This window comes from Musa acuminata, unplaced genomic scaffold, assembly GCF_036884655.1.
Source record: "Musa acuminata AAA Group cultivar baxijiao unplaced genomic scaffold, Cavendish_Baxijiao_AAA HiC_scaffold_1144, whole genome shotgun sequence".
Taxonomy (NCBI): domain Eukaryota; kingdom Viridiplantae; phylum Streptophyta; class Magnoliopsida; order Zingiberales; family Musaceae; genus Musa; species Musa acuminata.
In genome coordinates, this window is record NW_027021356.1 from 24,339 (window position 1) to 46,777 (window position 22,439).

Consider the following 22,439-nt stretch of genomic DNA (forward strand, 5'->3'; position numbering starts at 1 on the left):
GCGTGTGGAAGATGGACGCGAAGCAAGAGGAAACAGTACGAAACCCTAGCGCTCGGATTCAGATCGAGAGAGCAGCTCTTTGGAGGGCGATCGATGGCGTCCTTCGCGGAAGCTCCGCCGGGCGATCCCAATGCCGGAGAGAAGATCTTCAAGACCAAGTGCGCCCAGTGCCACACCGTCGATAAGGGCGCCGGTCACAAGCAAGGTTGATCAAAGTCTCTGTTTTGATGTGATTCCTGATGGTCCATATTATTGGTTCTTTCATATGATCTGGTGCGAGATTCTTGACGATCTAGGTTGTCATTGTAAATGAGATCTGGTTCCTCTAGTATTTAAGGCTGCTTTCTTGGACACGCGCTACCCTGCTTGGATTAGATCTTTGGAATCCTGCAATTCTTTGGTTGTTTTCGTTGTCTGCGTTCCCCCTTTTTTATGCCGTAAAGTTTTGTGATCGATGTATTTTGTCCCGATTGTTCATTTTAGCTGAATAGCATTTTCGTTTTATTTGCCCATGTTGAAGCTTCGATAACTGTCTGACAATATTTGCTTCATCGAGTAGAATTTGTGTCCTTGAGGATAATTGGTTCTTTGTTACGCACAGGACCCAATTTGAATGGCCTTTTTGGAAGGCAATCTGGTACGACTCCAGGATACTCCTACTCTACTGCAAACAAGAACATGGCTGTGGTATGGGAGGAATCAACTTTGTACGATTACTTGCTTAACCCTAAGAAGGTACGAATGAACCTTTGGCTAGCATTCTTTCTGCTGTGCATGTCCATTTTTTGCTATTCAATTGCAATTTCTACAAATTCTATGCTTGGTTGAGTATTAGGATTAGGGCTTCTTTTCCTCTGCTTTTTTCACAATTTTCTGTGTGTTTGGGGCGGGCGAAGACCTGTTGTTGGCTAGTTCCACGTGATAAGTAGTTTGAATTTATAAGAAACATGAAAGAATTTCCTTTCTTAGTCCAGGGGCAGAAGTACTTTATTATTTTCTCATCATATTGTTTGATACTGTTAGGTCACCACATTGCTTACTGAGGAATGTAATGAAACACTTATAGTGTTGTATATGGGGACTGCTCAAAGTTTTGTAGCAAATCATTTTCAGGAAAGTAGCTATATTGAGGGGAATTACTATATTATCAATTAACTATTAATCCTTCATATAAGGAAGAAGAAATAGTACGAGCAGGCCTCACCTTTTGTAAAAGATTAGGAGGGATATAAGTGTAGGATTGTTGTTGTCTTGTCATCGTTGCAGCTTTCCCATTGAGAATGGGAGAGATGATGCAGATGAGGGGAGATAAGAGAAAGAAGGGGGACCTGGTGACTCATGGGAATCCTAATCTAAGGGATTCCTAGAAAGGATTCTGCACAATAAATATATTGAATTGAATCTTTTCTGCATATGGACCAGTGCCTGATGAGGAGATAGAAGAAGATAAGAGGAGAAGAAGAGAAGAGAATATATATATATATATATATATAATGGTCTTTATTTTGTCCTGAATCGGTCAGTAGAGACCCTAATTGTAATATTTGTTGGCTGGTTTCTACAAATATCGTTGATAGAAGAGTTTGAAATTTGATCTCCTTTACTTAATTTTTTTTTTACCTTTATGGGAGGCTCTGCATCTACTGGTGTTGTCGGTTGAGTTGATGTTCGTGGTGGTGCAATAATTCTTTTGTACATAGACCTGCTGGGTAAAGTTGAGAGTTCTAGTGGTAATGGAACACTGGTGCAGCCAAAATAAATAACATAGTTCAACACTTGTCGAATTATTGGGAATACTGATACATCTCAATGCCCAGCAAATATTCAGTTACTTATCCACAGACTTCTTGAATTACAAAATGGAGCCTGTACTGGAGATTACAGGATTGTTACAACTTTATATGGAATCAACGTTTTTATTAGTACAATTTTCTTGTATTTTCTTTTCCTTATGGTATTTTCTTGTTGGTGCAGTATATTCCTGGTACTAAGATGGTTTTTCCTGGTCTGAAGAAGCCAAAAGAGCGTGCAGATCTGATTGCTTATCTCAAACAATCAACGGCTTCCTAAGGGTTTTGTTCTTTTATCAAACCGAAAACATTTCTTATTTTTGGCCAGTAGAACCACGACTTTGGTGGCTTGCTTGTGTCCAGCAGTTGAGCCATGTAAATTCTTTAGAACTTTCTTTGATCAATTGCCATTGTTATGGTTTTCTTGCCTGAGTTATGTCGCCTCGAGATTAATATGGCATTAAAGACATTGTGCCAAACTCATGTTTACTGTAATCTTCTTGGGTATAGTCAGTATGGTGATGATTTGTGATGGTTCTGGTTCTTGTGTGTTTCACACATATGGTAGGTTAGTAACTTGCTCAAACAATTATTTTCCTGGTGATGGATGTGTGCTGCACATGTTTTCGTATGTATGTCAGTGTGCTATGACTTGCTGGATATTTATCTTAGCTACTTTATAGATGGTAGAAATTTTAGCAGGGTTGCAACTTCAACAAGATATTCCAACTCTCTAAGATTTTCCATTGGCTTGTTCCTTATGACTGATTCTTCTCCATTAACAGTAATAATGCATGTCATGCAGCTCTACTGTCGTCATGTTGCTTCCTAGATTGCATTTTGTCAAATCCCCTAAAACATCATGTTGATGATACTTTGATGAGGGTTAATTGTATATTATCTTTTATAATTAATCATCTTTAGTATTTTAATTTCTTATATTTTTATATTTTTAAAAATTATATTGAAATCTTATAGTTATGAAAGTGAAACATTAAGATTTTTATATAGGATTAAAAAAATAATTTTATATGATTAAAATTTTAAATAATTATAATTAATTTAATAAAAAAAATAATTGCAACTAATTACAAGAATTAATTTGTAATTAGTTTGGAGAAAGATGTGTACTTGTTCTGGTCATTCATTATGGACATGTTACTCAATGCCTGAGATTGAGTAATTTGTAATTACAAGAACTAATTTCTCAATGCCTGAGATGGAAAGGTGTAAGCAGAGGTTGATTAGCCATAAATGTGGATATTGGAAGCAACCTCAAAACTCAAGAATCTACCCAATTTGAGATCTACATGATTATATCTTCCTCCAACAATCTTTATGGAGACAGAGCATTGGTTTGGTTTTGTGGGAATTTGAGAGAGAATTATTTGCAAGAGAAATTATTTATAATTATAACAAATAATAATAATTTTCTTAATGAAAATAAAATAATTTCTCATCCCTGCCAAAATAAACCAAATAAATGGCTCTAATAGCAGCGTTGGACTCTGTTCATGTATTCATCTAATTCGAATCTTGACCGTTCCCGACAAATACGTTTTGCAACGAGATGCGCGTATGCCAGCGATGGACCGCTGTCCTGCCTCCTCTTCCTCACGTTAATATGGACACGTCCAAATTATTTTGAGCAGCACATCCAACCTAATACTTTCTATGATATTTGATGATTGGTAGTAATAATTGATTGGGCATTTAACCAAAAAAGCCCCCATTATTTTTTTTTTTCACCAAATGTCACCATATTCGTTTTCACTTTTATAAATGATAAAAAATTATGAACTAAATCCAATTGAAATTGAAGATTTTTTTATAAGATATTGTTATCGAGTGTAATATGAGTATAACTTAATTTAATTTTGAGTATAATTATATCAACTTCCACTAAACCAACTCAGACTTTTCGCAGAATAATTAGAATGTGATTATTAGATGATTAATATTATTTTTTATTTTTTTTAAATTATGACAACTAATTCTTAAAATTATGATAATTAATTCTTAGATGATTAGTGTAACCTAGTTCAATTTAAGTGTACCTTAATCAACGTCTACTATACTAACTCATGAAGAATGGTTGAGAAAGACTGATACATCAAAGTGTTAGACATGTCATAAATAATCATTTGAATATGAAAAGTTTTGATCGGTGTTATTTTTCGAGAGACGAAAGCTCGAGTGGATTAGCTCCTCTTAAATTTTTGGGATGAAGGAGGACCTCTCGATGCTATCAACGCATTCCTCCCTCTACTTAGGTGGAATTCTCGATACATGTATCAATTCATTCCTCCCTCTACTAATGTAGAATTCTGAATGTTTAGGTCCCTCTACCTCAATTATCGGAGAACATGGGATATCGTGGTCTCGAGCATTCTAGTGTGATTGAACCAATGTCTAGTTAAAGTGCTTAGTAGTGATTAGTGGTTATGACTATCACTAAAGAGTCTACATGGTTTCAAACTGTGCCAACTAAGGAACGAAGGAAATGATAAATTGTTTCATTACGAGAATATGTCAAGTCATCTGTGATGCTCATTCATGCAATATATTGGATCCTTATTTTAATTCTAAAATTATAAGGTTAATGTCAATGGTTGACTGGATGTTAGTCGGTCCAACTTAATTTATGACTAATCTATATAGGAAACCACGATCATGTTTGAAGTCTTAAGCCCCCAAGGTGGTATGATCTTGATGTGATCGTTTAATATAAAGAACGATGTCAAGAATAGACTTCTAATTCATAAGTTAGCTAGCTTGACAAAGTAAAGAAATAGAGAGAGAAAATGACGAAATCCGTCCTAACTATTTAGGGTTAGGAGAATATTATGTGTAAAATAAATCTTTAAAAATAATTTTTGTTCGAATATCATTATGAGCATGTAGATTGATGGTTTTTATCATTTTCTAATTATAAATTAGTATTTTTTCTATCACCGATTATGATGCCTTATTATGGGCATTAATTAAGAACATTAGAATGTAACATAACCATTAATAAGAAAATTAAATACACATTAATCATCAATTGTGGTCGTGCCGGAGTGGTTATCGGGCATGACTAGAAATCATGTGGGCTCTGCCCGCGCAGGTTCGAATCCTGCCGACCACGTTTTTATTACACTTTGTTTTTTTCATTTTATCTTTTCCTCATTGTACAATATATTTTTATATATCATTTTTCTTATTTGAACATATCTTTTTTTATTGGGTAAAAGTTTTTAGACTTATTTTCAAGTTCTCTTTCTAACGAGGCTTCTTAATTGTTATTTCCTTTCTCCTTTTCTAATTTACAATATAATTTCTTTCTTTTGTGTCGCTTATTTGGCATTTACACACACACACACACACACACATATATATATATATATATATATATATATATATATATATATATATATATATATCACAATAATTTTTTTCTTTCTTTGTTACATTTTATTTTTTTTTTCATTTTATCTTTTCCTCGTTGCACAATATATTTTTTTCTTCTTTGAACATATCTTTTTTATTGGGTAAAAATTTTTAGACTTATTTTCAAGTTCTCTTCTTAACGAGACTTCTTGATTGTCATTTTCTTTCTCCTTTTTCAATTTATAATATAATTTATTTCTTTTGTATCGCTTATTTGGCATTTACACAATATATATATATCACAATAATTTTTTTTTGCATTTGATTTTTGCAAAAGTTTGGAGACTAATTTTTAAATCACTCTTTTTGACAAGATTGATTGTTTGTATTTCAATTCATTAGGTAAAAAGTTTGGAAACTTCTTTTTCTAGTTTCTCCTTCTAAATGGGACTTATTTAAATTCATTGTTCGCAATCAATGTTTGTGAGAATCTAAGTTAAGTGATATTTTTTTTTCTCTTGTATTTTCCAAGTTGATCAAAATATTTTTATTTTATTGTTTGAAAAATATATTTTTGTATTCGGTAAAAGTTTTTAGACTTCTTTTTAAGGTCTCTTTGTATCGAGGCTTCTTGAATTTCTCTCCTTTATTTTTGTATAGATTATCATTTTCTTTATCCTTTTACAATTTGCAAGCTAATTTCTTTCTTTTGGAACTATTATTTAGCATTTACACATTTAGTCGATTTTGTATTTATATATGACAATATATTTTTTTGCATTTTACAAGGGGTTGGAGACTAATTTTTAAATCACTCTTTTTGGCGATATTGATTGTTCGCATTTAAATTCATTAGGTAAAATTTTGGAAACTTCTATTTCTAATTTCTTTGTCTAAATGAGACTTGTTAGATTCATTTTTTACAATTAATGTTTGTAAAAATCTAACTTAATTCAGACTAGATTAAAATCGATTTAGTTTAACATCGTATACCATTTAACTAGTTCAATCTACCTCAATTTTGATACGTATTCGATGGATTCTAGTTGTGAACTCCAAAGTAATTTAGATTTAATCGCAATATTTTCTCAAGAACATTATAATTTGATTGCGAGTAAAAACATGGGGTATGTCTAACAAAACTCAATGTTTAAATATATTAGTTAAATTAGAGATGATTAGTGATAGGGGTAATAATGGCGACATGACGTGTCACGACGTCGGCCTCACCTGGGTGCCACTCTGTCCGAGGAGGAGGGCAATAATGCTGACTCAACATGCGCTGACGTCATCCGCTCTCAGACAACGACTTCATCGTTGTCTGACCCCGCGTGCTTGACCGAGGCAGAGGAGGACGACGACTGAAGCTCGCCCATACCCTGCGGCAGTTCGGTTCCCCACGCAACGTCAATGACAATGTCAGACGCCGTCAGAGGTACGATCCTGCCTCCCGCAGGCAGGCACATCAGGTAACACTAAACCGCCCTATAAATACCCCCGAGTTCTAAACGAAAGGGGAGGAGACTTCTTCACTAAAAAACTCCTTCCACATCTTCTAACTTGATCGTTGGAGGGGTCGGGCCGAGCTTCCGACCCGACCTGTGCGCAGGTACAAGGGCGAGGTTGCATCTTCCCAACACCGCGGAAAAGCCTTACTCCCCACGCAACATCCCGCCCGGGCCATCGCAACCAGCCACCCCAGCTGTCCCGAGGAACGCCACGCCAGATCCCTGCGCATTCGGACCCGAACCAAGCCGCGTCGGCCCCGAGGCCACGGCATACAGTTGTTTCCCGCAACAATTAGCATGTCTAATGGTAGTATATGTTAGGGTTTTTGTCGTAAGATAGATGATCATAATTATTGGAAGAGTGTTTGAGGGAATTAGAGTTAGAGATTCAAGACGACAACCCAAATAATCCATGCATTAGTGTGTACTTAATTATGTATCAAATCCGGGCATCTTGAAGCCATCAATGATTTCTTCGTCAATTCAAATATCTTCCTTTAATATAATACTAAGATATTAGTTATGTGTTGCTAAGATGTTAATCACGTATTTGATAAAATGTCAATCACTTATTACTATAGTGTCTACAATAAGTTATTAGGTATGATCTATAGTTCCTCGTTAAGGCATAAATTAACTTATTTGGAGATATATATATATATATATATATATATATATATATATATATATATATATATATATAATTAACTTATTTGGAGATATATAGTTAATTATATATATATATAATTAACTTATTAGGTATGATCTATAGTTCCTCGTTAAGGCATAAATTAACTTATTTGGAGATATATATATATATATATATATATATATATATATATATATAATTAGGCTAATTATAGTTTATTCCCTATAAAAGTGAAACATGTAATTTTATTTATCCTAACACTATTGGTTTTATCGACGAAAGTACAAAATACGATAGGTAAAATGATAATTTTAACATTCTAGTTATGTTTTCAATGGTGACATCATTGGGAGCTATGAGTGACTATTGTTTATGAAGAGGTAGAGCAAATGACAAGAATGAGACAAAGGAAGGAGAAAGAGGATAACACAAATGCTGACGCTATGCTTCTGCGCTAGTACCGCTCAACATCTGTATCGACATTGATGTAGATGCAAAATGACACCACCTTCCTCACATCATTATCGGTGCTAATATACATGCAGAGATCTCATTTTGTACTTGCATCTATATTTGTACTAACATAGATGTTAAGCGATACTTTGCATCTGCATTTGTGTCAACACTGATGCAGATGCCAAGTGGCTTTTTCATCGTTTTGTATTTACATTGATGTTGATATAGTTGCTGAGCAATGTCGACATAGATACATAACATCAAGTTGCTGAGCCATTGCTCACCTTCCTCATCTACAACAGTTACCCATAACCTCCAATGGCATCGTCAATCGTCATCATCAAAAATATAATTAAAATATTAAAATTATTTTTTTACTCATTATTTTTATGCTTTCGTCGATAAAATCGATGATATTATGATAAATAAAGTTAAATGAGCATTAATACTGGTCAGAAGTATTTAAGTTCATATTACTCTTACGCAGTTTCAATCCCCAATCAAAGGGTTAGGCCATCGTATGATAATGAAATCAAGCTTATTTCTTACTGAAGATATTAAATAACATAAAAATCATTTATTCGAATCATGAAAGTTCCAATCACGTCTTCACCACCGACCACCCTCTGATGCTTGCTACACCCTCACATCAGCTACGCAGTCCGACACGTGGCTCGAGAAGGGGTACAGACAAAGCTGGACGACGAACGCTCCCTCCGTCTCCTTCCCAAACTCATAAGCCTCCTCCATCAAACGCTTGCCTAGATCATAGCTTACAATCTTCCCCGGCAGCCACAAGTAGATCATCTCTCTCTGTGGATGGAATCCCAGGAACTTGAACTGGTTGATTGGCAGTGAAGAGAAGATAGAGGAACGGCTCGTTTCAGGACACCGTTGCACCAGCTTTTGAGTGCCGATGACATGTCTCAGCAGCCAGTGATCACCCCCATTGGGATCTCCAAGCACCCAAATCTTTAGCTGATCGCCATCCCTGTGGGAGTAGCAAAGACGGCCGCTGGATCTGCCGACGCGCCCTTCCTGCTTCGTGGCCTCCGGCAACTCGATCTTGCGGCAGGCCATGGTGGTGAGGTCGATCCCGACGACTTGATCTGGATAGGCGAGGATGTAGAGGACGCCGTCGAAGTAGCGAATGGTGGTGGACATGGCGTCGGAGGGGAGTCCCCATTGCACCTGGTGCTCGACCCAACTCCTCCTATGCGACGCGAATACCTCTATCTTCGCCCCCTGCGCTAGCCAGCCGGTGAAGGAGACGACCCTGTACTCCGCAGAGTGGCACGGGTCGAAGGCCAGTATTGAGAGTTGGCTCCTCCTGCGGGGCTTCGGGAGCTCGATCCACCTTCTTGTCGTCGGGTTCGCGACGTGAAGCGTGGAGCCGAGGCTGGAGCGGCAAAGTATCAAGCCATTGCTGCAGTCAACGATGGCAGATTCCCGGTGGAACGGGAAGAAACAGAGGCTGTTGCACTCGAGGGCACCCCCGCTGGTCGTGCATGCGTACCTCGGTTTGTCGTCGATCTCGGCGACACCGCAGCGGTAGAAGATAGCGGACGCGATCAAGGGGAGCCGTGTCTGGAGGTAGCCGCCACCGTCAGAGATCAGTCGACGCCAGGATCTGCAGACGCTGTTGCATCGGATCAAAGACCTCAAGGGCAGCCGTACCAGGATGTCCATCAACAAATCGTCGCTCAGGCCCGTCGGATCACCGACGCCGAGGGACGCACAGGTCGAGCTCGTGGATGACGAGTACATCGCAAGTGGAAATCGAGCTTGTCGATGGAACGCATGCATCTGCGTTCGCCCTTAAAAAGAAGGATCGATGACTGTGTGAGGAGGGTGTGGTGGGAGAAGAATGGGGCGTGGAGGGCATCCGAGAGCGTGTGGAAAAAGGTGGCGGCATGCGATGGGCTTGCGATGGGCTCAGCTTCGACGCAAGCTTCCGGTCGGCAATTGCACATGGAGGCGTCCAAGCTCGCCACCTGATCCGGTTCACGAAAGGTGTGGACGATCACCTGTGCTAAGCGAGGCAGGGAACACGGTACTCCTGCCACAGAGCTTGCTGGGCACTACCCTACGAGACGGTCGTAAGTGAGGATGAGGTCGAGCGGTGCCGTGGCTCCCGTCTGAGGTTTGATAGGGAAGGGAACATCCAATTCAGGGCCGGATTGCTTGTCGAGCACGTGAACATCCAATTCAGAGCCGGATTGCTTGTCTTGCACGTGCCGAATTAGTTTTTGTTCAGTAGTTTAATGTTTATATTTTTTAATTTTATATTAAAATTTTTATATTTACGAAAGTAAAATATTTGATATTATTTTTTCTCACGTTATCACATATGCTCAAAAAGAATTAATACGTATTCAACGGTAAATGGTCAGATATTAAAAAAAAATAAAATTAAATATTTTACTTTTAGAAGATCCTAATATAATCTTCATTCTTACTCTTACTGTTTGTTTGCTGCTGCTCTTCTTCTTAATCTACTTAGGATTTTTCTATGCAAAGAAGAAGATTGGGTTAAACAACTGGCAAAAGAGAAAAGCAAAAAGTTATCCACCAGAACAACACAAAAGTAAATAAAAAATAAAAAATAAAAGTAAAATCCTAAAGATAGGCTTTATTAGATAAGGATTGTCCTGCTATTTGAAGTGAAGATATATGGAAAATGGTGACTACTAGAGGACAACTTCAAGTGCAGAAAGATCCATGGAAGAATGTTAAGACTGAAACAACCAGCTCTCTATCTGTAAACAATCTTGGAAGATCTGGTACTACGTTCTTACCATTTAGTTTGTTTGTACTTGATAAAGATATTTAGTCATATATCGATTAAGGAATAGAAAACCAAAGACTTATAAATCGATCGGGTCATCCTTACCAACAAATGTATCTTTTGGAATTCATGAGGTAAAATCGTATGGATTCGCCTACCGCTTCAAGCAGACAATTCCTCGTGAGCCTGTCACACTAATGATAATAAAATTGACTTATCAAATTGGCACTAGAAGGAGAGCCTTGAGCCCTTGGCTCTCCTATGGGAGAGAGCACTGAAAAAGACATTTAGTTCCATATTGATTGAAGAGTAGGAAAATCAAAGACTCTTAAGTCTGTCGGGTCCTTACTCCTAAAAGGAAAGGGTAGAACCTTGCAGGTATGCTCATCGTCCAAAGTAGACAATTCCTTATGAGCCCATCGTGCCAATGACTTATCAACACTATACCTAACAAAGTAGGTAGCATCATGATATTCTTCCTCTGGGTTTTGGATGGCAAAAATTGACAGCCAACCAATTTCTTATGGCCTCACAGTCGTAGAGAAACATGTCACTTTCAAGACAGATGAAGAGGAAGCTGCAATTGAAGAAAGCAGCATACAGAATTTAGCATGTCAATTCAACTGTGTGGATCAGCTTGAGCATCAATACAGAAGAATCCTTTCCTATCTCTGATCATTTGGTACTTCAGCCTATAAACAATCACCATGTCAATTAATCTGCGATCTCTACTGATTAATATCCTTTTCTTTTCTCCTCTGTTTAGTTTTTGAGGCCAAGTGGTGACTTTGCTTTCTTTTTCTTCTGAGGCTCAAAGATTATACATACATACATACATACATACATACATACATACATACATACATACATACATACACATATATGTATGTATGTATGTATGTATGTATTATGGTGAGGCATCAACATCCATGCGTGGTGACTGCATCTTCTGTTAGCTGAAGCAAAAGGGGAATTGGAATAGATGTTAGGTAGCAAGTAGCTGGATTTGACTGTCTTCGACCATGTGCCATGCTTGTTTTACTTGTAAAGAACAGCATGTCAGGATCATGGAGAAATTATAGTAGCCAGTGGATGACAGATGACTATCAGAAATGTGTAGTTATTGATGTTGGAAAAACTGTTCTTAATGTAAATGGATGATCTTTGGGACTGCAGAAGGAACTTTCATAGTGAATGCTGGTTGAGAAATGAAAATAAAGATATAAGTGAGAGCACTGCTTATTTTCTACTCTTTTAGATTAGTCATAATTTCTTTCCACTGAATCATCAAACAGTGGTTGGATGCACACTATGAATAATCTCTGACTTCATATTTGGAGATTTCATTCTGGTTCTGCAGGCTACACAATAGTTGGAGCCTCACTAAGTGACCTTTGTTGTGACCACATCAGTGTGTGGGGGCTGCACATGCAAGAATGATGCAACCTCTCTAGCTTTTATCTTGACAATGTTTTGTGGAGTTAGGTAAGTCAGACACCAAAAGCAATGGCCATGAATTTTGATACATGATACAACTGTTGTCAAGGCAAAACTTTGAATGAAAGACCATGAAACAGTAGAAATTTGAAGAATCAGATCATTGGTAAACTTAAATGGAGAAAGCCAAAAGACATGGCCTTTTCTTCTTTGGACAGATCCTGAGGTCTTATTCCATTGGATCAGCCATAAATTTTGAAGCACAAGACAGTCTGCAAAACTGAAGGAAGTCAATGATGTGGCTGAGTGCCCATTGCTGACATTAGTTCAGCTACATGTCTTTTCTTTGAGAAATTTCAGCTACATGTGCCATGAAACAGCTTCATTCTTGTTTGACAATTTGAGAGCAAAATGTGGAGTGGTTCATGATCCACAAGATTCTCATGCAATTTCCACAGCCCTTCTCCTTGGCATTCATTTTTGTTGTGCTTGTGATATTACTTCTCTACCAAACTTGATCTTATTTTTACAATGGACAAGATGGAGACTAAACACAAACAGAGCTTCTGTTTTTATTTGGTTTCTGAGAACACAAGAAATGTGGAGTGATGGCAAACTCAGAAACTTCACTGTTGTTGTGGTGGCATTTGATGATTTGTTGTGCAGCTTGGCCATTTTTGCATTTGGTCAAGTGGTTCATCAATGTCCCATCAAAAAATAAAAGAGAAATTAAGTGTTCAACTCAACTGAGAAATAGAACATACTTTATCTTCCAAATGCAGGAGTTGACTATAGCTGAAATGATCAATTTGAACTAAGGTAAAACATGTACTTCTATGTGTTAGTAGTACCACTACCAAAACAACAGAAGTGGAACATTTACTTCTATGTTTTTAGTGTATGGTACCACTAGAGAATTGGCATGTACTAGTACATTTTAGTAGTACACTGAAGTGAAACATTTACACAGGACAGACATTCAACATCAGATTTCTCATCACCATAACTTCCATTTTTCACACAATGAAGTCATGTTCAACCTGAGAGGGAAACCAAGCTTTCTTTCAATCTATTCCTACAGATAGGTCCATCAAGCATTTCCCTTATGGAGATGCTGTTGAGGAGGCAAACAAAAGTGCTCAACAAGATAGCCTAATTGACAATTTGTTACTTGCTCACTGGTTTGACAATGACTTGATTAGTTATCCTTAAGCTTTCAACTGAATGTTCTACTGGACTTAGCACTGGATGTTTCACTGTGGCAATAGACAACAGCCAAGAGATGCTTGCTTCTGCTATTGATCGGTTTGGAATCATCACTTCTGACAGAAGCTGCCACTCATCAACTTGTCTCTTTAACAGTTTGGTTACAAGCTTAAAGCTATACTCGAGACAATTACTTCTGCCTAGGTTCTGTCTGGCCCATGATTAGAGGTGTCATTGCTCAAGCAGGTTGCTTCATGAGAAGATGAACAAGTCAGCAGATCAGCTAAGCTGAACTTGCAATCCATAGATAATTGATATTATAATTTCCAAACCTACCTGCTCCAAATGATTAAACCCTGTCAATGGAGTTATCTGCTTGATTCATATTCAGAATTATCTGAACAAAGCCACCTTGTTGTCTTTCTTCCACTATTCTTATTTGACAGAAGAAAAATCTTTTGGGGACCTATCTGTCTCTATCCAGCCTCTTATTGAATTGCTTTCAAACAGCAAAGTAGGTAATGGTCAGACCAAATTGAGAAGTCTTCTTTCTCTAGTGGTATTCATAGAGGACCACCTTGCAGATATTCTAGATACATCATCAAAGTTATACATATCTTCTCTCCCTCCTACTTGTTGTAAAAGAGTCATTTTGATTCCAATTGTAATCACAATTAGTATCTGAATTGGCTATGAAATCAGTATCAGAATCGATATGCACTTTTTGGTGTCCAAGGGACAGTGATTAAGCTTTCACAGCATCTTACATGAAAGAAGGAACTTAAATTGTGCAGTTTAAAGCTCTTTTAGTGTTTAGAGAAAGTTTGATCAAATGAAGGTATCAAAAGTGTGAACTGAATGTTTCTCAACTGAGAAATCCAATCTACAGTCTCCATGAACTCTGAGGTTGAACTGTCTATGTCTGCATGTTCTTAACTTGGTCCCCATGGTTTAAAGAGACAAGCAAAAGCATAGAGAACAATGATGAAAGTGTAGAAAGTGTGAGATGTAAAAGAAACCCACCAACCTTTAGAAAAGTCAACCAAACTTCATGTCCTTTACTCAGTTGTCACCTTCCACATTGCATGCTGGGATTGAACAGTCCTGCACCTCAGATTCTCATCCTTTGGCAACCAACCATTCTCTTGGTTGCTTTCATTGCCCTGACAAAATTATCATCTTTACAAATGTTGCTTGTTAGAGTGAATCTTATAAAAAAAAGAGCTAATATCAAGAAATTTTCCTTCTGTTTCATCTGGAATAAGTTCAACAACATTGGATTGCTTGAAAGTAGAATCCATGAACAAATGAAAATTATATGGAGGAATAACCTTTCTTTTTCGCGCTGATTGAGGGAACAGATCAGAATTAATTCATTAAAAAAAAAAAACTACAATAGCACTAAATAGTAAATTGTTTGGAATAACCTTTCTTTTTCATCCTGATTGAAGGAGCAGATCAGAATTCATTCATAAAAAAACACTAAATAGCAAAATCTCAATTATTTGGAATTTAAATATTTAATTATAATTTTAAATGAAATCTTCTTACATTTTTCTTTTATATCTTAATAATAAGCTCACCTCATTTATTGAATGGACTGATAAAAATATCAAATGAAAAATCAACATTGCTTTGGTGACTGATAATAAATCCTTCAAATTAAATTTAATGACTCTTTCATTTACTGATGACCCTAATTTGTCAAACCGGTTTCGATCATTTTCACTATCTCACTATTTATTTGTTCTTTCATAGATTCTTTTACTCATTAGTCAATCTGAATTTGAATTCTCATGGTGATTAAAATTATTACATATAAGTTGAGTCCAACCCCTTCTCACTCCATTGTTTACTGACCATATGTTCTCCTCCCAAGTTTCACTCAATTATTAGAGAGAGAGAGAGAGAGAGAGAGAGAGTTGTGTCTGTGTGTGTATGAAATGGTCGTTGGTCAGTGCGGGCTTCGAAGCCGTGACTGCAGCCTCCGCCCGGCCTTTCCCGTCTCTTCCACCAAACCTAACACAGCACACCACGAAGGGCCGTTTCTTTGGGGACTACTGCTACAACTACTACTCCCCCACTCTCTGCGCTCCTCCAGGTTACGATGACATTCTCCACCACCATATCGCAATGCCTCCTTCAAACCCCACCAAATCCCTGCCCCTCTTCCTCCTCCTCGTCTTCCTTCTCCTCCTTTGCGTCTCCACCCCGCCGTCGGTCGTCGCCTCCTCCCCCCCTTTCTCCACCGTCGCCGTCTCCCATTCCTCCAACGTCACCTTAGTCTGTGCCCTCGTGCCGTCGGCTGTCGCCTACAAGTACGACATCTGCTGCACCAACGCCTCCAACCGGAGCCAGAGCAGGCTGTACGAATCCCCGGAGACGCCCTACGCCGCGGTCGCCGCGGGCAATGGCTTCCTTTGCGGCCTTACCGTGCCGGCCGATGGTTCCAACGCCACCATGCGGTGGTGGGCCTTCCATGAAAATGAGATCTACGAGAAGCGGGTCTACTGGGGGACGCCGCTCACGGCGCTCGCCTCCGGCGACAACCACGTCTGCGGCCTGATCGGCGGGGCGCACCGGCCTCGGTGCTGGCGGTGGGAGGAGATGCGGGTCCCCGCCGGGATGAACTTCTCCGAGATCGCCGTGGGGCGGAACTTCGTGTGCGGGCGGCTGGGATGCGGCGCCATCCGGTGCTTCGGGAACGATACGGTGGTCGTCAGGAAGGTGCCGGTCGGCAACTTCAGCATGGTCGCCGCGGGGAGCCGGCACGCCTGTGGAGTCTTCGACGATGGCCGGCTGACCTGCTGGGGCACGGGGGCTCCGGAAGTGCCTTCCGATCCCCTCGACATCGTATCCATGGCGCTGGGCGAGAGCAAGACCTGCGTCCTGCGGTCCAACGGAACCGTCCGCTGCTGGGGGGAGGGCTCTCGGCCCCCAGACTTCCTCGCCGGCGAGCAATTCATCGGGATCCAGGCGAGGGGCGATACACTCTGCGGCATTCTGATGTTCAATTTCTCGGTGGTTTGTTGGGGCAACGAGGAGTTCCGGCGCAACCACACCATGTACGGCAGGGTCCTGCCCGGGACCTGCACGCCGACCTCGATCTGCACCTGCGGGTTTCTGGCGGGTTCCGGCAACATGTGCCCTTCCGAAGAGGGCATCTGCCAGTCCTGCAAGTTCCAGCTCAGCTCCAATTCTTCCACCAGTCCGCAACAAGCAAGCCGTGGTAGCAAGAAGAGGATTTTATTGGTGGCGGTTCTTGGATCCGTGGGATTCGGCTTGGCGTTGTTGGCCTTGTTGAGCTTCTTGGTCTCCCTTGCTCTCAAGAAGCAGAGTAATGGCTGGCTTTACGACACCGTGCAATTGGGCCGATGGAGGCGGACTGCGGCGGCGGCACTGTCTTCGCAGATGGAGACGTTCCTCGACGGCCAGGTGGGCGGCGGGACGGTGGAAGAGTTTTCGCTACAGTTTCTCGCCAAGATCACCAACAACTTCTCGGAGGCGCACAAGATCGGGTCTGGCAGCTTCGGCGCTGTCTACCGTGCGACGCTCCCCGGCGGGCGCGACGTGGCGATCAAGCGCGCGGACGTCCCGGCGGCCGCGGCGCCGTCCACGTCGCGGCGGCACGAACAGCTTCGCCTGCGGGACGAGCATCAGCGGGAGCGCGCCTTCTACTCCGAGCTCGCTCTGTTGTCGCGCGTCAACCACAAGAACCTGCTCCGCCTGCTAGGCTTCTGCCGAGAGCGCGGGGAGCGTGTGCTGGTGTACGAGTACATGACCAACGGCACTCTGCACGACAACCTCCACCGGCGGCCCATGACCCCGCCGTCGCCGCTGAGTTCGTGGACAGCGCGGCTGCGGCTGGCCCTCGACGCGGCGCGGGGGATCGAGTACCTGCACGCCTACGCGGTGCCGGCCATCATCCACCGCGACATCAAGTCCTCCAACATCCTGCTCGATGCGGAGTGGACGGCCAAGGTAGCCGACTTCGGGCTGTCGCTGACGAGCCCCGACGACGAGGGGAGCGTCGCCGCCGGCACGTTGGGTTACATGGACCCGGAGTACTACCGGCTGCGGCGGCTGACGGAGAAGAGCGACGTCTACAGCTTCGGGGTGGTGTTGCTGGAGCTGGTGACGGGGTGCAAGGCCATCCACCGGAGCCAGCAGGTGGCGGGGAGCGAGGAGGGGGACGAGGCGGAGGAGGCGGAGGGCAGCGCGACGCCACGGAACGTGGTGGAGATGGCGGTGCCGTACATCGAGGCGGACGACATCGCGCGGGTGATGGACAGGCGGGTGGCGCAGGCGTCGGCGGAGGAGGTGGAGGCGGTGGCGTACGTGGGGTACGTGGCGGCGGAGTGCGTGCGGGCGGAGGGGCAAGAGCGGCCGACGATGGGGGAGGTGGTGGGGGCCCTGGAGCGGGCCGTAGCGGCCTGCGGCGGCGCGTACGGCCCGGACCGGGTCGACTCCCGGTCCGAGCCGACCGGGGGACGAAGGGCGTTATCGCGTGCGCCGAGTTTTCTGTGATCTGGTCAACTACAGAGAAATGGAGTGCATATTACCACACATCACAATTTATTTTTTCTTTTGCTTTTATTATTTTCTCTTGAGTTCATATCTTCACATCACAATGTTTCTTCTTACGTTGTCTCTGATTCATCTGACAAATATCACATTCTTTTTTGTATTTGTTGTATGTTTTCTTTTTCTTTTTTGTGTTCCTCGATCTTTTCTCCAGTGGTATTCATGAAAGTTGGTTGATATAAATGAAATAGTTTATAGCATTTATAAATGATATTAGGATTTAGCATATATATATATATATTCATGGTGGAGATGGAATCCGTCAAGTTGAAGACTCGAAGGGCGTAAATGATTGGCTGTGGGGTATTATTAGTTTACTTAGTTGGGTCTAAAGATGACATATGTTCGTCAAGACACCGAATGATTGGAGTCACTGATGATGACACGGTCGGCAAAATGGCTCAATCCCAACATCAGATTGAATTAAGTTGTGATAGAATATAACAAGTTTAATCTATTATTGGCTCAAATAGAGCGCGGTAGACGATCACATTGGGACAGACAGCACATGCTATACTAATTAACCTGTTGATGATTGCAGGTTAAGAGGGACATCGGAGCGGATGGCAGCTGCCACTGCGCATGAAACATGACCTTGAGCAGCTGTCTCCACTCGCATCATTGCGGTGCAACATGACAAAGGCCAGCGCAGGGGAGCTGAATGAAGCTGCACACCCGAACCAAGGAATCCTGTGGAGCATTCCTGGTTGATCTTACAGTTGATGTGTCAAAGCTGAAAACAAGCATCACACAGCATTAGCGACACGGTAAAACGAGCAGGATGAATCATCTACATCTCATGGATTTCAACCTGGAACCGAGTAGAGCATGCAGGAGCAGCATCCTCGGAACAAGGACAAGCAGAAGGTCCCAACTATTTGATGTTCTCCTGCTACCAATCTGGGGTTCTGGACAATAATTCATCTTTTTCTCATGAAACAAAGCTCCAGAACACCACCTGTGAAGCTCAAATCTTGAAGACGATCTTGGCTGCAGGTAGCATCAGAGACATCAGTGTTGTTAGATGACAACGACCGCGCAAAGAACGAGCTTGCACATTGTAAAATGGCAGGACCAACCTGTGGAGGGAGGAAGCTCTAATGCGTATACATGGTGGAATATTTTTTACACAGAGTTAATATAGCCTGTAATAAATTTCAGTTCATCGATTCTGTTTGGACCCTTTGTGCCAACAAGTACTGGAAATTTGAAGTACCTGGTAAGCTCCATTAGATGAGTGAGGACTGCAACATTGGCTGTTTCAACAAAGCCAAAAGGGCACTTGGAATCCGGTGAGGACATTTCCATGAGCATCTTTTACAAAACCAGGATAACCACTGCAACCAAGTGATACATAGAAGAATGTTGTAAGGCCAATTCCTAGGGAAAAATAGAACTTCAGGTGAATTTTTCCAATGTTACTCGGTTGTATATAAATCATTAGTGGAAACACTAACACTAAATTGATGAAACCAGGTTTGATGCTGGCTGAAAAGTAACACTAATGTTGCTAAAAGAATTGGTATTTGAAATTCTATTAAAAGCATTGCATACACAACATATTTACAATAGGTATAACATCAATAGAGGATCAAACAGGATAGAATCATTTAGAAGGGTATGAACATATGCTAAAGAGGAAATATTCTTCAAAGATACTACACATTTAGTAATAATGATAAGAGAGAGAGAGAGAGGGAGACTAAAGTGATTTACTAAAAACCATAAATAACAACTCGAATGTTCTGAATTTAACTAAGTTTTTTTTAATATAGAGTTTAACAGCGCAAAAAGTTCCATGTAGTTCACTTCAAATAGTCAAATATTATGACTTACTATTGTTGATAGTATTGTTGTTACAATTTGCAATGAGTGCTAGATTTGGTTGAAGCAGAAACAAAATCATTCTCGGTTTTAAGTCCAAAACCTGTCCTCTAAATGAATGACTATACTTAGTGGCACACAAAAACAACCCAATGAATGATACCAAAACTGTAGAATTATTGACCTTATTTTCTTCTCTTTGGATAAATAGCTAAAGAGAGAAAATTATTTATCTAGAATAGGAATTTGGAGTTTTTGATTTCTTTAAATTAATCTGTTCTCTTTGTTATCAATTGGTGAACATCATAAAGGAAAAGGAAGTTTAGCTCAAATATTTTCTATTTAAGCAACCTTACAATAGACTTGCACCAAAATTGGATATGAGGTGCATAGTGCAGGTATGAGTACCAGTGACCAACCAAATTATTTCAGATGCTCACTTATCCTTTGACTTCAATTCCACTTTAGAACGGTGTGCCACTAATTGGGTCCACTTCACTTCTGATTAATTACTAGTGATCCCCAATTCTCCTTTTCTAAGTTACTGATGAACACTTAGGGCGAGGCTCAAATCTTGTCAATGTCAGATAACCCAAAAAGATCATACCAGTTCCATGGGCTTATCAAGAGTGCCTAAAGCATTGAGACCATATCATGATCTGTTACTGTGTTGTACCAGCCCATTCACAACCTAAGTGCCTCTCTAAGCTAATAGCACAGTTTTAGGAGAAGACCATGAGCTAAACTAAAGCATCACATATAAAGATAAATGATAAGCATTTTAATATTGGATGATAAAGTAGAAGGCTGTTAATGAATTGGGGAAAAGTGAGTCTTTTTAATGCTAAATCACAACAGACCACAAAAATAAGATGGATTCTACCAAAGTAGACATCACTTATGATGGACCACCATTAAATGAGAAGAGAAGTTTGCCATGGGTCCATACTCCATACATCATATTATTACAGGTTGTTGCATAGCAACTATATATCATAATGCAAAGAAGATTCCTCAGAAGTGGAGGTTCCAGCAAAGAGCACTTGTGAGCGCCATCAGTTTTCTTCCAAAGCATAGAGAATGAACCCTGAGAAATATGAAAAATCACAGTTGTTGCTTTAAGACTCAGACCAGCTTCTTATTTCCTCAATAAAAGGAAAACAAGGGAGAAGTAAAAAAGATTCAGACCAGATTCTCATAGTTTTGGGATGCTTTAGTATCATCTCAATCTTAAACATTGAAGTAAACTACTATCTAATTGAGATAATATTCTGTTGACTTATGCATTTGGATTTGAAAAGTAAATGTGGGAGTGAGGATATAATTCCAAAATAAACTCACGAGCTTGTGTTCTAAGACGATTAGGACTTGTGACCGAATGCACAAAACAAAAGAGCCTCTACTTAATGAAAAAAAGGTGGTGCCTTGTTCATTCATGAGTTCTGCAAAGAATACTAGTGAGAAAGCAATATATAATCTTGAATCTTGAGGTCAAAGGTTCAATCATAGATGTTGTAATATCCATGAGCTATTGTTCTAAAATGACAATGATTGATAACACATTGCACAAGGCAAAAGAGTCCTCTAGAGAAAAAGAAAAAGAACAGGCACTGATTCTAAAAAGCTTCCACTATGAGACAAAATCTATCCTCACCTAATTAATTTCTAATGAAACTCTTAAAAAGGCCTTGTTCTCCTAACTATTCCTCAATGGTGTGGGACTAAATGTGTTTATCAATTTCCGGACAAACATTCAGTATGTATCATGGCATGACAACATATGGCACAGTCTGCTTCATAGTCATGGCGAAACTCCTTGATCACATTATGATGGATTGCCTGTATTCAAGTAATTAAAATGGACAGTAAAGAGAAAAATTAGTAAAAATAAGCCTCTTCAACTCAAGAAAGACAGGAGAAAATGAGGTACAAATAAGACTACAGCTCAAGCGAAAATGGGCAGAAGTAATAGAATCCATCTTAAGGAGAATAGCAAAGAGACGATAACAGGGAAAACAAGACAGAAAAAGGCATGCTAATAAATAGAAAAAATTCAAGATATATCCCTAAGCTATTGGAAAGATTGAACAGATTCAACAAACTTGGTGGTATTGGGTGTCGGAGGACATACCGGCTCTAATGTGACGACGTTCATCAGCCACCATATCCATCTCCCCTGTTCTTGCAAGAATCCAATGCTTCTCCTCTTTCTCTCCAATGTGGTGGAAACAAGTGAAAGCGGCGCTGCTAATCTACTACCTGCAGATATTTAAAGAACACCCAGCTTTCAACAATGGATCCATTGAGATGGAAGGAACCAGGCGATGCTGCTTTCGGGGCGTCGGAGTTGGTTCACCTGTCGCAGGGGAGGCAGTGTACTGCGGAATCACCGAGCCCTTGTGCTCAACGGGTTAGTGAGGCCGCGGCATGGAAGACTCGGGAGAAAGGTCGGCGAAGGGTGAGGCTTATTTTGTTATCCCAAGGTAAGGAAGCTGACATGGCATTCTCTCATTCGCTAATTTTCTACGGGTCCACCTAAAGTGGGATGAATAAGAGTGATTAATACCCATATTCATGTGGATCTCTAATATCGTACTGCAAGATCATATAGCAATTAAAGTAAGCAGTATCTTCTTCTTCGGGGTAGAGCGGCGGGTAGTTTTGGCAGATGTATGCCTAATTTTAAGGTTTTATGGGCAATAGGTAACCGTTCGTCATTGCTCACGTGATTTGATGGGAGGGATAATTCGTCACATGTTACACGAATCCTGAAGGCAACAACAAGCTTCTGCGCGCATCTCAAAGGCAACGTTCTGTGTAACAGA

The 22,439-nt window shown here is 40.7% G+C and overlaps 3 protein-coding genes, 1 long non-coding RNA gene and 1 other non-coding gene across 7 annotated transcripts; 3 read left to right on the forward strand and 2 right to left on the reverse strand.

Annotated features, from left to right (window-relative positions):
* LOC135671618 (cytochrome c-like) lies at nt 1-2,322 on the forward strand. Its single transcript, XM_065179822.1, has 3 exons — nt 1-205; nt 602-735; nt 1,975-2,322. Exons 1-3 carry the CDS (start codon nt 94-96, stop codon nt 2,068-2,070), a joined length of 342 nt encoding a protein of 113 aa, XP_065035894.1. The 5' UTR covers nt 1-93; the 3' UTR covers nt 2,071-2,322.
* Nucleotides 2,323-4,838: 2,516 nt separating this feature from the next.
* Nucleotides 4,839-4,920, forward strand: TRNAS-AGA (transfer RNA serine (anticodon AGA)). The gene has a single exon. It is a non-coding gene; the product is annotated as a tRNA-Ser (tRNA).
* A 3,417-nt stretch (nt 4,921-8,337) lies between these two features.
* On the reverse strand, nt 8,338-9,605 carry LOC135671609 (uncharacterized). The gene is made up of 2 exons (XM_065179810.1): nt 9,292-9,605; nt 8,338-9,174 (listed from the first exon to the last, which is right to left on the reverse strand). Exons 1-2 carry the CDS (start codon nt 9,579-9,581, stop codon nt 8,412-8,414), a joined length of 1,053 nt encoding a protein of 350 aa, XP_065035882.1. The 5' UTR covers nt 9,582-9,605; the 3' UTR covers nt 8,338-8,411.
* Nucleotides 9,606-15,125: 5,520 nt separating this feature from the next.
* Nucleotides 15,126-17,893, forward strand: LOC135671630 (serine/threonine-protein kinase-like protein CCR4). Its single transcript, XM_065179849.1, has one exon. The coding sequence runs from the start codon at nt 15,145-15,147 to the stop codon at nt 17,731-17,733; it is 2,589 nt and encodes an 862-aa protein (XP_065035921.1). The 5' UTR covers nt 15,126-15,144; the 3' UTR covers nt 17,734-17,893.
* A 333-nt stretch (nt 17,894-18,226) lies between these two features.
* On the reverse strand, nt 18,227-22,052 carry LOC135671632 (uncharacterized). Of its 3 annotated transcripts, XR_010512774.1 has the most exons (6): nt 21,971-22,052; nt 21,746-21,873; nt 19,007-19,127; nt 18,870-18,935; nt 18,602-18,780; nt 18,227-18,523 (listed from the first exon to the last, which is right to left on the reverse strand). It is a non-coding gene; the product is annotated as an uncharacterized LOC135671632 (long non-coding RNA). The 3 variants fall into 3 exon arrangements; XR_010512775.1 differs by lacking the exon at nt 18,870-18,935; XR_010512773.1 differs by having other exon boundaries at nt 18,602-18,935.
* Between the last annotated feature and the right edge of the window lie 387 nt (nt 22,053-22,439).